We start from the raw sequence: 13,128 nt of genomic DNA on the forward strand, positions 1-13,128 counted from the left end.
GGAGAAGGCGATACTGTAGGGGTGATGTGCTCACTCCTGGATGTTCCTGTAACCAATCTGCCTTGTACGAATTGGATACAGAGGTAGCCCAGTGTAAAGCACATTGCAGAATCCAACCATGAGGTTACCAGTGCATGCAGTACCATCTTTAAGTCCTCCAACTTTAGGTAGAGGCACACTTACTGGACACATGAATGCTTCAGGGCATGGAGAGTCATCCACCTTTCCATTCTGACTATGTTTTCTCTTCAATTTCAATTAGGGTAACTTCAGAATGTGAACCATACTTTCTTGTACAATCTACCCCAGACACTTGGATGCTCGGGGGATGGTCTACTCCAATCAGACAGAACCCAAGTAACAACTGTCCCCTAGAGAACTTTTTCATTGGCCACCCCAGTATTGTGGAATGACCTGCCAGAAGAGCTCTGACAGCTAAATGAACTGTCACAATTTAAAAGAGAATTAAAGACCCTGTCAATTATAAACTATGAATTTTTAAAATGTCATTTATTTGGTATAAATGATTTTAATGTGTTTTAATATTTGGTCTATGTCATATAACATATGTGTTTTAATTGTTTTATATTTTTATTTGTGTTTTTAAATTATGTTGTATCCTGCCTCAAGCCTTGAGGAGAGAAGAGCAAGGAATAATAATAATAATAATAATAATAATAACAACAATAATGCAATTTATGAAACAGGCTTAAATAGCCATTCATTTGGATGTTTTGTGGTGGAATTTATAACACAACTATCCCCCATTCCCCCAAACAGCATTCAAGGACAACAGGTTTATCATTGAATTCAATCTTTGGGTGCTTAAACACGATTTCCTGGCATCATATTTAATAACTGAGCATTGGAGAAGACCAAAGAAGAGCAATAAAGCATTTGTGACTTTAAAAACTGGATCGCAAGGTTAAACAAGAAATAATTGCCAAAAACAAGTCCCCCTTTTAAAAAAGAAAAAGTGATATACCTTTCATAAACAGCTGCACCAAAGGGCCCTGAAGATAAATCCTGCCTAGATGAAGAAGGTTTTTCATTCCTTGCCTTTAAAAAAGATCAAAGGTATGAAAGCAAGGATGTTTGTGTTATAGCAACCTAACAAAATTCCTTTATGTGAATTAATATATTAAACAGGTAAATATAGTAACAACTTTGCAGTGGCACTACACTTGCCTCTTTCCTTTTTTACTGAATTAAAACAAAATATTAAAATGGTTTGGAAATTGAATATACCACTTCTTCATTTAACACGCCTAAAGTATTTAGATGCTTGATGCTGCGTTAACTGAGAAGTGCCAGTCATGCTGTAATATATTAACCAAACTGCTTATACATTTGTAATTTCAGAAACTCCAATAGTTCGTACCTTTTAAATATGTTTTCTGTAGTTTTTCAGTAATTCATTTCTATTTAGTATGAGCTTTTATTATTCAATCCTTTTCCACATATTTTAGCTGTGTATTATATTTTCTACAGCCTTTTTCAAACATATGCTGACAGACAGAAGAACTAATGTTGATCGGTCTATATATTTATTGTATGCATATAGACACATTTCCCTTCTAGTAGAAAATTACCATTAAAACTGTGTGTCAGATTCTTCCGTACACATTTTCAACCAGGCATGAAAAGCAGTTATTATATTTGAGTACCACCTTGTGGATTAGCCCAGTATTACATGGGCGTTTTATTGTAAAGCCAACAGCTAAAGTTGTTAACAATAATCTACCTTTTGTGTGGCTTTCAAAATGTAAAAAGTTGCCTAGCAAGTGCAGCCACCATGGTTTTAGAAGGAAAAGCAGGCAAGGCAGGTTGTGCGTTTGCTTTCTGAAATGGTGTTCACAACCAAAAGGTAAGAAGACCACTTGGCATTTACTCTTTACAAAATATACACAACCAAGTAATATTGACACCCAAAAGATAGCTGCACCCAACTGGGGTTGGAGGGGGGGAAAAGTATGCATATTTTCAAGAGCACAAAGTGCATTTAATTTATGGTTTATGAAACTAATTTATATCCTATGACATCAAGATCCCCCCTACAAATGATATTATGTGAGATGCAGAGAAAGAGAGAGATTTAGACATTTGCAAATATTTGAATCCCTCTTTTAAGATTTTTACCTCTTTTTCGTATCTTGCTACTTGCATGTAATTTTGCGCTTCGTTTATTTCTTTTAGCTGCTTTTTCAGGTGCCTTATTTCATCTTCTTTGATGGTGATAATAGATTCAAATTTCTTTTCCTTTAAATTATTCTCCTCTTCAGTTTGCTTTAATTTTACACTCTCACTCTCCAATTGTTCCTAAAACAAGGGAGGAAAACAAAACAGTTGGTCGAGACTCTGAGTTTGTGGAATGCTTTTACAGAATAGACGGTTGTTGGCTAAATTAAACATTGCAATATGTGAAAAAGCTGTGAGAAAGGCAAATTTCATGTTAGGGATCATTAAGAAAGATAAGGAACACCCCTTCAAATCCTACTAATATCAAAACGCTTTTACATAAATCTATGCTGCAAAAATGATAGGAATTTGATATACAGTTCTAGATACTATGTTGTCCGACTGGAGAATGCATGGAAAATGGCAACTAAAGGATGACTGAGTTTAAGTAAGGAGAAATTATGATGCCAGGGATTTGTTAGTTCAGAATATATGGAGGGAAGTTAATATAGAAGTATATAAAATAATACATGATGCAGAGAAAACAAATCTAGGTTTATCTAACATGAAAACTAGATTGAAGATATTTCCCCACACATTACACAATGTGAAGTATGGAATTATCCACCACATTTGGCAATTGGCATCACATAATGGCTTTCTAAAAAAGGTTATTCAAAATTATGCAGAGGGGAGGCAAGGATCTAGATCTAACATAGATCACCTCCAGGATCAAAGGCAGCATGCTTCTGAACATCAATGGCTTGGAAACATAAGCCGGAGGATGTTATTGTCCTCGTATCATGCTTCTGAGTTGCCTAGAACAGAGTAGTCCACTTCAAGAGAAAGGATACAGGACTATGCTGGCATTTGGCAAGATCTAATCTGCCTTCCCTTAAAATTGCTAAATAAAATCAATCTTGCACTCATTACACCATCATGTTAGGCTGAAATAATTAAAAACCATTTACTGCAACATGTGACTATGTCTCCCTACGGACCATTATTCAAAACAACCTTGTACTGTTTGGGATATATAAAAGGCTCCCGCCAATGGCATTCAAATTAGTACTTTTAAATGCAGGAGATGCTGTCTCATTTAATTTATGTACTCTATTCACTAATATTAATTAGTTTCTGAATGTGCTAGAATCAAGGAGAAGTGCATTTAAAGGAGGTGACAATAGTCTTCAAGGATTGTAATTTCTAGAACAACAATGCAGCTTTTTAGCAATTAATAATTTAGGATTATGCAAGACTCAAGCTATAAAGCTTGAAAGATAAAGAAATTGATGTTTGTTTGTTTTTTTAAAAAGACTACCTCTCTCCTATATTGTGAAGCTATTACTATTATATTGTATATGATGAATGTCTGTACCAAAATGGAGATACCTCCAGCAAGGAAAAAAAAGTAGCAAAAGTTATAATTATACAAGAAGCAACAAAATTGTCCATTTTTGAGAGACAAAGATTCCAGCTTAAATAGATGCAAGGCTGCCATAATTTTACTGTGAAAAGAACAGTCATGAAGCCAGTGTGTCTGATTAAAATCACACTGGATAGACTGACAGATACAGACGTATTACAGAGTAAATGGGAAATGACAATGACAATGCCAAGTCAAAATTTCTAGCTTCTGCAAAGCAACAGGAGACATTCAACGATAGCCAAATACATCTGAAACAAACTTGTCATTTTTCATATTTTCATTTTAGGGGGAAAAAACAATTATTGAGATTGCAGTTGCAATCCTACACTGGTTTCCCAGCTCAGTGGAACCTAATTCTGGCACTGTAGGGTATATTTCAGAGGAAAGAACTGGTAAAACTACCTCTGAGTACTCCTTGCCTAAGAAAACCTTATGAAACTTATGAGGTCACCAAAAGTTGACAGGTGACTTGAAGGCACATCCAGAATCACAGTGTAAAATGAGACTGATATTGATTGCAGTGTTTTGTATTCCGTAACTATTGTTGCATTTTATTGATCTTAATTAGGGAGGTCCTGTGACGTTTATGTTAGTTGTTGTTGCTTTGTGTTGTTGTCTTTACTCTTTTGGTATATTGTGTGTTTGCACCTTTGAGAGATTTGTGAGCCACCCCAAGGCCCTCCGGGACATGGTAGCAGGGTATAAATAAAGTTGTTGTTGTTGTTATTATTATTATTATTACTACTACTACTACTACTACTATGTGGGAAAAGCAGCCTTTCATTCATTGCTATTACCAAAAGCTGGCCTATCTGAAATGCATCACAATCCTAAGGGTAGAAATAGGGCTGTTTTATTTATTTCATTGTATTTATTTGAGGCATTTTACCCCACTTTTCACCAGTTGGACCCAAGGCGGCTTACAACATCATTAAAACATCATCCTAACGTAAACAATTCATAAAATGTTGACCTACTGGTGTTTCCACTCATCGTTTTTAAAAAAACTCTGCTCAATTACTCTCTTGTTTCTCTCATGTCACTTTTGTGAGTTTGGCAGGACTACAGTATAGTTACTCCCCACTTTGGAAAAAAATAAAGTAAGAAGCCAGGGTTTACATGGGGGAAAACACACTGCTGTTCATCCCCATACCACAATTCAGTGTTACCACTTAAAACAAGGACAAATTGATGCCTCCTGCCTGCCAGAAGTACACATAGACCTTGCATGTTCTCCAAACGTGGCTTAAAATATTCAAATTTTAAAAATACCAAGAACCTCAGGTTGCACAAATTCATAGAGAATACAGAATTCCATGTTTGTATGCTTAAAGCAGACCTCCATCATGAGACAGACTTAAAAACACAAAGATGTGACATTCTTTATTATTATATATTCACATGCATTTGGGGGGGGGGGGTACTGCCCAGAGAAGATTTACTACAGATTTATTATAGAGTAAAACAAAATGGGGAGCAGTCAAATCGCTCTGGGGATAAACTGTGATGTAGCTAGAAGGAAAGAATCTATTTTGACTCTAAGAAAAAAAGCATATTAGGACTATACTTTGTTCACACTTCTCTATTAATTAATTAAATAGCTGGAGAGAAGTAGAAGAAAGCAAATCAGAGTAGTGAACAATGTTCAGATAACTTGCTTCTTAAAACTACAATCAACTGACCATTAAATGTCTCCTATAAGTGAACACAGATTTTGTTCAAAAGTAGACTTCTTTGACCACAAAACATTCCCTTCTCCTAGCCCAATGTTTTACCGTTAATCCTTTTATTTCCTTTGTTTACTGATACTTGTTCCCTTTTCCTTGTTATTTGCTAGACTGCTTGAGTCTATCCATATAAACGCTAAAGATCCAATGTATTATTACCACCTGTACTCAAACTAACTGAATATACAATACAAAATAAAGAGTAAACAAAATTAACAGAGAAAAGGTGTATTTCAGAGCAATCTATGGATTTTTTAAGAAAAAAAAGGTCAAAAGTTAGTGCTGATCATTCTGGAGAGATGACAAACAGAAAGAAATTTGGGTGTGGAGCCAAAGACTGGATAGAATTGGAGTGTGTAAGAGAAAATGACGCTGGGGCTAAAATAGTAGAAGCAACACAATGCAGAAATGGGACGTAAAACAAAAAGGAAAAAGAGGCAGACATATATTTTCTTGTTTCAGAAACCTTGACCCATTTAAATGTCTTCCACATCCTCAAATGATTCTGTCCTTTCTTCCAGAATTCTCCTTTGTGATGCTGTTTTTCTCTTCTTTCAATTTCTTCCTGAAAGCCCATTGGGAAGATTTTATGCCCAACGCTCTAAGTAGGATAATTTTCGAATGAAACTGGAATGAAATACAAGTAACTGAATGCTATTTTCTCCCTTGCTTCTATCTTTTCCTGTCCTTACATTGCCTTTTTAGTGTTCAATTTTAGACTGTGTGATTCTCATGGTAGGGCTCAATCTTTACTTTTTTTGGTTCTTCTTATGCACTATGCAAATTGAAGACCATACAAAACAGCAGCATGAAAGAGAGATTTACTGTGAAGTGCAAAGTACAACTGAACACAGAGATGGCTCAAATGCAAGAGAAAGAAAGCAGTCAAGAGCAGATAGTACAGCACTACCAAGTATTTTGATGTCATATACATTCAGTTTGTGTTTTCTCCAGGGTTTAGGATCAATTCAAGCATTACACGATGACAACAAAACTCCACAGCATCTGCGTTGTCCTGACAAGAGTAGCTGTCTCTAAATGCCTGTTCGGTCCATTCCCAATTTATATTTGAGGTTTTGTTGTACCCCAGGCCTGGAAACCCCTATGACCACAGCACCACATAAGAGTCCAGAGTATAAGCGAATAGTTTATTGTAAAAACACATAAAAATTATATGAAAAAATCAGGAATAAAGAAAGAAGATGCATAACCCAAAAAAGGTTTAGCAATAGGTGACAGCCAAACAGTAAACCAAATATCTCATACAGATCTAAAGGAAACACAATCCAGGAGTAACCAAAAATCACAAGTACAGCATAGTCCACAAGCAAAAGGTATACTTAGTAAAACTTGAGCAGGAATACAAAAACAAGAACATAGAACACTTCCAAGATACTTAAATCCAAAACCAAGGCTTACTTGAAACAAGAACTCAGACCTAGTACCTTACTTGAATGCTACATTGCCTTAGGCAATATTTAATAGGCACCCATGAAATAATTCCTTTACCCATGAATTTTTTCTACAACTTTCCCACATAATCACTCTGACCGGCACTGCCCATTTTCTGCTCTGATCTGTAAACCAAGACTTTTGTTGATTTCCACAGCTCCAGGTGTTTCTTCCTGGGAGCCTTCCATATCATTTAACTCTTCACCTGACTCCTTATCTAATGTTGCAGTTTCTGGCTCCTCTGATTGACCTTGAAACCCTGCACTTTCTTAGTCAAGTTTCTCATTGAATCTTGAATCTTCATTACTTTGTGCCCCAGCCACAAAGTAATGAAGGAAATCCCATAGTCCTCTCTAAATCATCAGTGAACCCAGCAGCCTCAGGCTGCCTCAGGCTGCACTACAACAGATTTATTCTTAAAAATGTAATGTATAATGTGTTCCTAAGATCTTTGTTAGATTGCAGTTGGACTTAGGTTATGCACAGAGTTGATTAACTGAAATACAGATGATTTTTAAAGTCAAGTAATGATGTACGTAAGTCTTATTAATTTCAATGGATCTTCTCAAGGCATAACTCAGTCTGAATCCAAATCAAGGTATTTGTGTTGGACTGAAGATCAACTTGTTAAACTTACTAGAAACAGACTTGTTTGAGGCCACAAAATATAGATGATATCTATTATGTTCTGTTTCTAGCAGTAATCTATACTGTCAAGGCCTTTTGAAAAGTCTAACAATCTATTTTTCCAATGGGAGAGCAACAAATGTGGGATAAAACCACCAACTATGTTTTAGTAATACGAACCCTGAGAAGTTAAAAGGCACACATTTTCAAACTCAAACCTGAAAAGAAAATATATGGGCTAAAGCTGATGGCTCTAAATCAGTGCTTCTTAAGCTTCTTGTTGTGGAAGACACATTGTTTTCTCTATGTTCTGGAGACTTGCTTGGGTCCACAAATGGACACAAAAAACTTATTTCTTTCCTGGCCGCCTGCTAGAGATTACGAATCTACCAGCTCCCAGGTTATCACTAGTTTATAGGATTCACCTTGCTCAAGACACCACCACACACCAAGGCTATAGGTTTTGTAGTTTACTGAGGAAAAAGCAAAATCAAAAACATAGAAGTAAAGTTGCAAAAGTTCAATAGCCAAAACTGAGTCTTAAATGCAAAGGCAAAGTTCCCAAGATCCAAAGGCAAATAACATGAAGTATAATCCTTTAGCATTGGTTAAACAAGAATCCATGGCAGCACGAAAAGATCCCCAAAATCAAGATCAAAACCAAAGTCCCAAAGAGCTAGAAGCTTTCCCCAAAAGCCAAGGTAATTTCAGAGAAGTTAACAGGGTGTAAGCAACATTGCACTGACAAAGGATAGACTTCAATCGGATCGTTAAATATGTTTCCCTAACATGAAAGCATTACGTTGACCTCGAACTTCCCATTTGTTGGCAAGCCCTTAATTGCAAACGGTCCTCCCTAATCAAATCTCCACCATCTTCAAGGCCAGATAACTCATTATCTGGGACTGGTCACCCTGAGAACCGAGAAGCACTGAATTCCCAGATGGAGCCGACTCTTCCACCTTCAGCTGTGAAGTTTCACTATCTTCATCTAAAACAACATTCCTTTCTCTGGGAAACAGAAGTGCTGTCTCTTCTTCAGAATCAACACTGTCTGCCTGAATAACAGGGACATGTTCAGAAATCTGTAACCCATCCTCCTCCTCGTCCTGAGGAAACTCAGGCTCAGAAAACTCAGGCTCAAAGTGAGCCACAACAAGAGGCTCCCATGCATGCGCCTCCCCATGCGCATACACACACACATTCTGTAGTTTATATACCATATTTCTTCAATTGTAAGACACCATTGCTTTTAAGATGAACCCTAATTTCAGGTCAGCAAGTTCAGCAGCTCAGCACTTTAACCCACTGTGCCACTGAGGCTCCATTGCTTGTCAAAGAAAACATTAACTTTGACCAGGGACAACTTTGACCAGGGACCACTCTCCAACATTAGTACCAAAAGGGTTACAAATCAATTTTTGTTCAACTTTAGATTTGGTTTGGTTAATAGGGGTGCTGATTCAGAAAACTGCATTGGATAGACCACATCAGCTCTAGTTTTTAATACAGAACACATGCCATCAAGTAGTCGCCAACTGCTCGTCCAACATATTTAATAAGCCTCAGCACTATAAGAAGGTTTTGTGAGACAAGTTATTTTTGTTGCAACGGTAGAGTAACGTAGAGGTCACGGAATCATATTTCAGTTCTTGTGGACCACAGGTTGGGAACCACTGGTGTAAATAGAATCAATCAGAATATTGCATGGATAGCTGGAAGAAAAGCAACAGCCTTGAGTCTGTAAAACCTGAGAAGGGCTATTGAAGATAGGATGACTTATTTTCATATGTATGGACCGCTAATGACACATTTCGGGGAGTATACACTAGAACTAATGTGAATCTCTTCCAGCTTCTAAGACACCTAAGCATGAGAAGAACTAAACAGACCCACTGAATAGTTTAGTCTTAAAAATGAATAAATATGAAAGGAAAAAAATGCTCACTATTAAGTGATATTACCATAGTAAGTCAGCTCAGTGGCTGTGTGTCTGGAAATGAAAGACAAATATGGCATCAGGAGATGAGACCACTGATTTTGGTACCAAACCCCGCTGAAATCAGTAGCCTCCTACTCTAATGGGATTTTCTGTTTTATTTTCAGTTTCATATTTGTGAAGTGGCAATTGTAAATGTTGTTGAGAGGGAGAGGCTGTTTTGCTCTCAAATCAGATTTCTACAACATAATTACCAACTGTCACTAATTTGACAAAGTAGGTACATTGTTTAAAAGATTGCTGAACTGTCAGAAATGCAATGTTCCTAGCTCAATTTGAATAGACAGATTTTGCAATCCTCTTCAGATGTAGCTAAGTGTAAGATCTACAGAAATACAAAACAATAACAACAAAAACAAACAAACAAACCCTAGCAAAATGATTCTCAACTAAAGAAAAGAAGTATACAATACAGCTCTGTTGCTGAAGCCTGGATCTTGTGCTGAGCTTTCCTTAAAAGGGAGATTGTCTTGGAATCTTGCAATGCAGACTCTTGAAAGAATTGTCCAATGAAACAACACCAGAATTGGTTTGGATACTGCGGAATGGCATACAGACACTTTTTTTTCGTGTCAGGAGCAACTTGAGAAACTACAAGTTGCTTCTGGTGTGAGAGAATTGGCCGTCTGCAATTGGTTTGGATGCTGTGGGATGGCATACAGACACTTTTTTCATGTCAGAAACCACTTGAGAAACTGCAAGTCGCTTCTGTTGTGAGAGAATTGGCTGTCTGCAAGGACGTTGCCCAGGGGACGGCCTAATATTCTGATGTTTTATCATCCTTGTGGGAGGTTTCTCTCATGTCCCCGCATGAGGGGCTGGAACTGACAAAGGAAGCTCATCCACGCTCTCTCTGGATTCAAACCTCTAACATGTCAGTCTTCAGTCCTGCCGGCACAAGGGTTTAACCCTTTGTGCCACTGGGGGCTCCTATACAGATACTGAAAATGTATGACTAAGCGCCCTTCCACATAGTCCCTATATCCCAGGATCTGATTTTATGAGTCCACATTGCCAGATAACTTGGGATAAACAGAAAAAACCTGGGATCATATCCTGGGGAATAGGGCCTGTCTGGACTACCTATAGAGCAAATTTGAGCAAAATGGACTTGCATACTGTGTATACAAAGACATTTATGTATAAAGACATTTGTCTGCATAAGAAAATATTAATTTTCTGTTAATTCAGAGAAGTTTATCAATAGCTAGTAAACAACACTAGAAAAGAGGAACAAGTAGGAATCTGGATGCTTTTAAACAGATTTATAATGATGACAATGCTTCATATAATGAAGCCATGAACTTTATTTTAAAAGAGATATATATGTTTTCGGTTTTACGGGGAACTGTATGTAAAAGCAACACTCTGGATAACAACATGCAATTTTAAACCACACAAACATGTAAACATAAAAAGAGCAGAGTTTTCCCCAACATCCCAGTTCTATGACTAATCTTGCTTCCAGGTTGTACTACTATTAAAAGCTTATTCTTAATTATTTAAAAACAAACTTTTAATTGAACTGAAATGCATAGTGTGATGAATGATAAACACCTAAAGCAAAGCAAGAGCGCCTAAAAAAACCTTGCATCATTCATCTTTATATCAGGCAGTTTGTACCCACGCTATCATCCCAGTTCCTCCCACAGTAGTTCTGCATGTTTGCTGCAATGAGATCTCTCATGTTTTAGACACGTAGCAAACTTCAACACTTTGGTTAAAAAGGATAACATGGAAATCCTACTGGGTCACCAAGGTATGCACAGCTTGATATTTGATTTTCGATCATGCTTATTAATAGAAAGGGAAACAATAATGAGCATCCACTGTCTATATTTGGATATAATTTAATCTCATGGGCTCTGGACTCACATATTCCTATCTAGTGCTTTCTTTTTCCTATGCAGCTGGTCAGAATTTCAGAAGTTTTTGCCTCATTCTTTGATTAACTCCAGTTAACATGTCATCTGGCTCTTACATTGCAGTTAGTCTTCATTATGCTTTATGGAAACTAGACAGCTTTGCAATTCATGGTTTGACATTAGTGTGTTTAAAGGATCCCCTAGTTAAGATTATGGTAATAACACTTTTAGGGGCTTAGATAAAGCAACCATCTGCAGTTAATAAGTTTGTAGGAAATCTTGTTGTTTTTTGAAAAGTTGAATTAGTACTACTACTACTACTAATAAAACTTTATTTATAGACTACCCTATCTTCCCGAAGGGACTCAGGACGGTTTCCAACATATATGGCAAACATTCAATATTATTAATTATATTACTATTAGATAAATTATAATTTATGGCATTGAATTATTGCCTATGCTGTAAGCCACCTTGAGTCCCCTTTGGGGTCGAGAAAGGTAGGATATAAATATAGTAAGTAAATAAATATATAAATGTTTATTTATTTACACTCTTCTTGCATGGTACCCAAGATATGGGTGCAGGAGCACTGGAAGCAACTGAAAAGTCAGATTGCAACTTCTGGACATTTCCAGAAACACACTTTAGATTTTTGCTTGGTCAAAGAAGTCCAGGGTGTCTGAAGGAACTAAGGGTCTGCAAAATCAATCATAGAGCAGTCCCTGGACCAAATTTTACTCATTCCTGGACTGTCATGAGGTTTAAGTAGAGATGTTAAGTGTGCTCTCATTCACGTTTTTAAAACACGTGCCCTGTAAAAAGTATCATACCTTTAAAAGCTTCTCTCTCTGCATTGCCAGCTTCAACTTTTCACGGAGCTGATCACAATCTAAGTTCGGTAAAGTGCCATTTCTTCTTGTTTCGCTATCTTCTGGTACTGTGACTTTGGTGCTAGAAGGATGGTCTAGAAAATATTTGAACAAATAAACCAACTTATCAGGATGCAATCTGTTTTTACAGGAGTATTTGCTCTAGGATTAAAGCACACTTAACTGTGAATTGCATTACAGCAGTGTTTCTCAACCTGGGGGTTGGGACCCCGGGGGGGGGGGTCGCGAGGGGGTGTCAGAGGGGTTGCCAAAGACCATTGGAAAACACAGTATTTTCTGTTTGTCATGAGTGTTCTGTGTGGGAAGTTTGGCCCAATTCTATCATCAGTGGGATTCAAGGGGCTCTTTGACTGTAGGTGAACTATAAATCCCAGCAACTACAACTCCCAAATGTCGCGGTCTATTTCCTCCCGAACTCTACCAGTGTTCACATTTGGGCATATTGAATATTCGTGCCAAGTTTGGTCCAGATCTATCATTGTTTGAGTCCATTTTGCTCTCTGGATGTAGGTGAACTACAACTCCAAAACTCAAGGTCAATACCCACCAAATCCTTCCAGTATTTTCTGTTGGTCAGCGGAGTTCTGTGTGCCAAGTTTGGTTCAATTCCATTGTTGTTGGAGTTCAGAATGCTCTTTACTTGTAGGTGAACTATAAATCCTAGCAACTACAACTCCCAAATGACAAAATCAATCCTCTGCTACCCCACCAGTATTCAAATTTGGGCATATCAGGTATTTGTGCCAAATTTGGTCCAGTGAATGAAAAGACATCCTGCATATCAGATGTTTGCATCATGATTCATAACAGTAGCAAAACTGCAGTTATGAAGTAGCAACGAAAATAATTTTATGGTTGGGGGTCACCACAACATGAGGAACTGTATTAAGGGGTCACGGCATTAGGAAGGTTGAGAAACTCTGCATTACAGCCTTAAGATATATCATTTAGGGACAGA

At 37.3% G+C, this 13,128-nt stretch overlaps 1 protein-coding gene across 1 annotated transcript in view; it reads right to left on the bottom strand.

Moving 5' to 3' along the window:
* Positions 1-13,128, bottom strand: part of TANK (TRAF family member associated NFKB activator) — a 50,487-nt gene that overhangs the window by 15,481 nt on the left and 21,878 nt on the right. The window contains exons 4-6 of the mRNA XM_060777785.2: positions 12,111-12,244; positions 2,140-2,319; positions 986-1,059 (exon numbers count right to left, since the gene is read on the bottom strand). Coding sequence (XP_060633768.2) covers positions 986-1,059; positions 2,140-2,319; positions 12,111-12,244 — 388 coding nt within the window. The remainder of the gene's footprint in view (positions 1-985; positions 1,060-2,139; positions 2,320-12,110; positions 12,245-13,128) is intronic.

This window comes from Anolis sagrei, chromosome 1, assembly GCF_037176765.1.
Source record: "Anolis sagrei isolate rAnoSag1 chromosome 1, rAnoSag1.mat, whole genome shotgun sequence".
NCBI lineage: Eukaryota > Metazoa > Chordata > Lepidosauria > Squamata > Dactyloidae > Anolis > Anolis sagrei.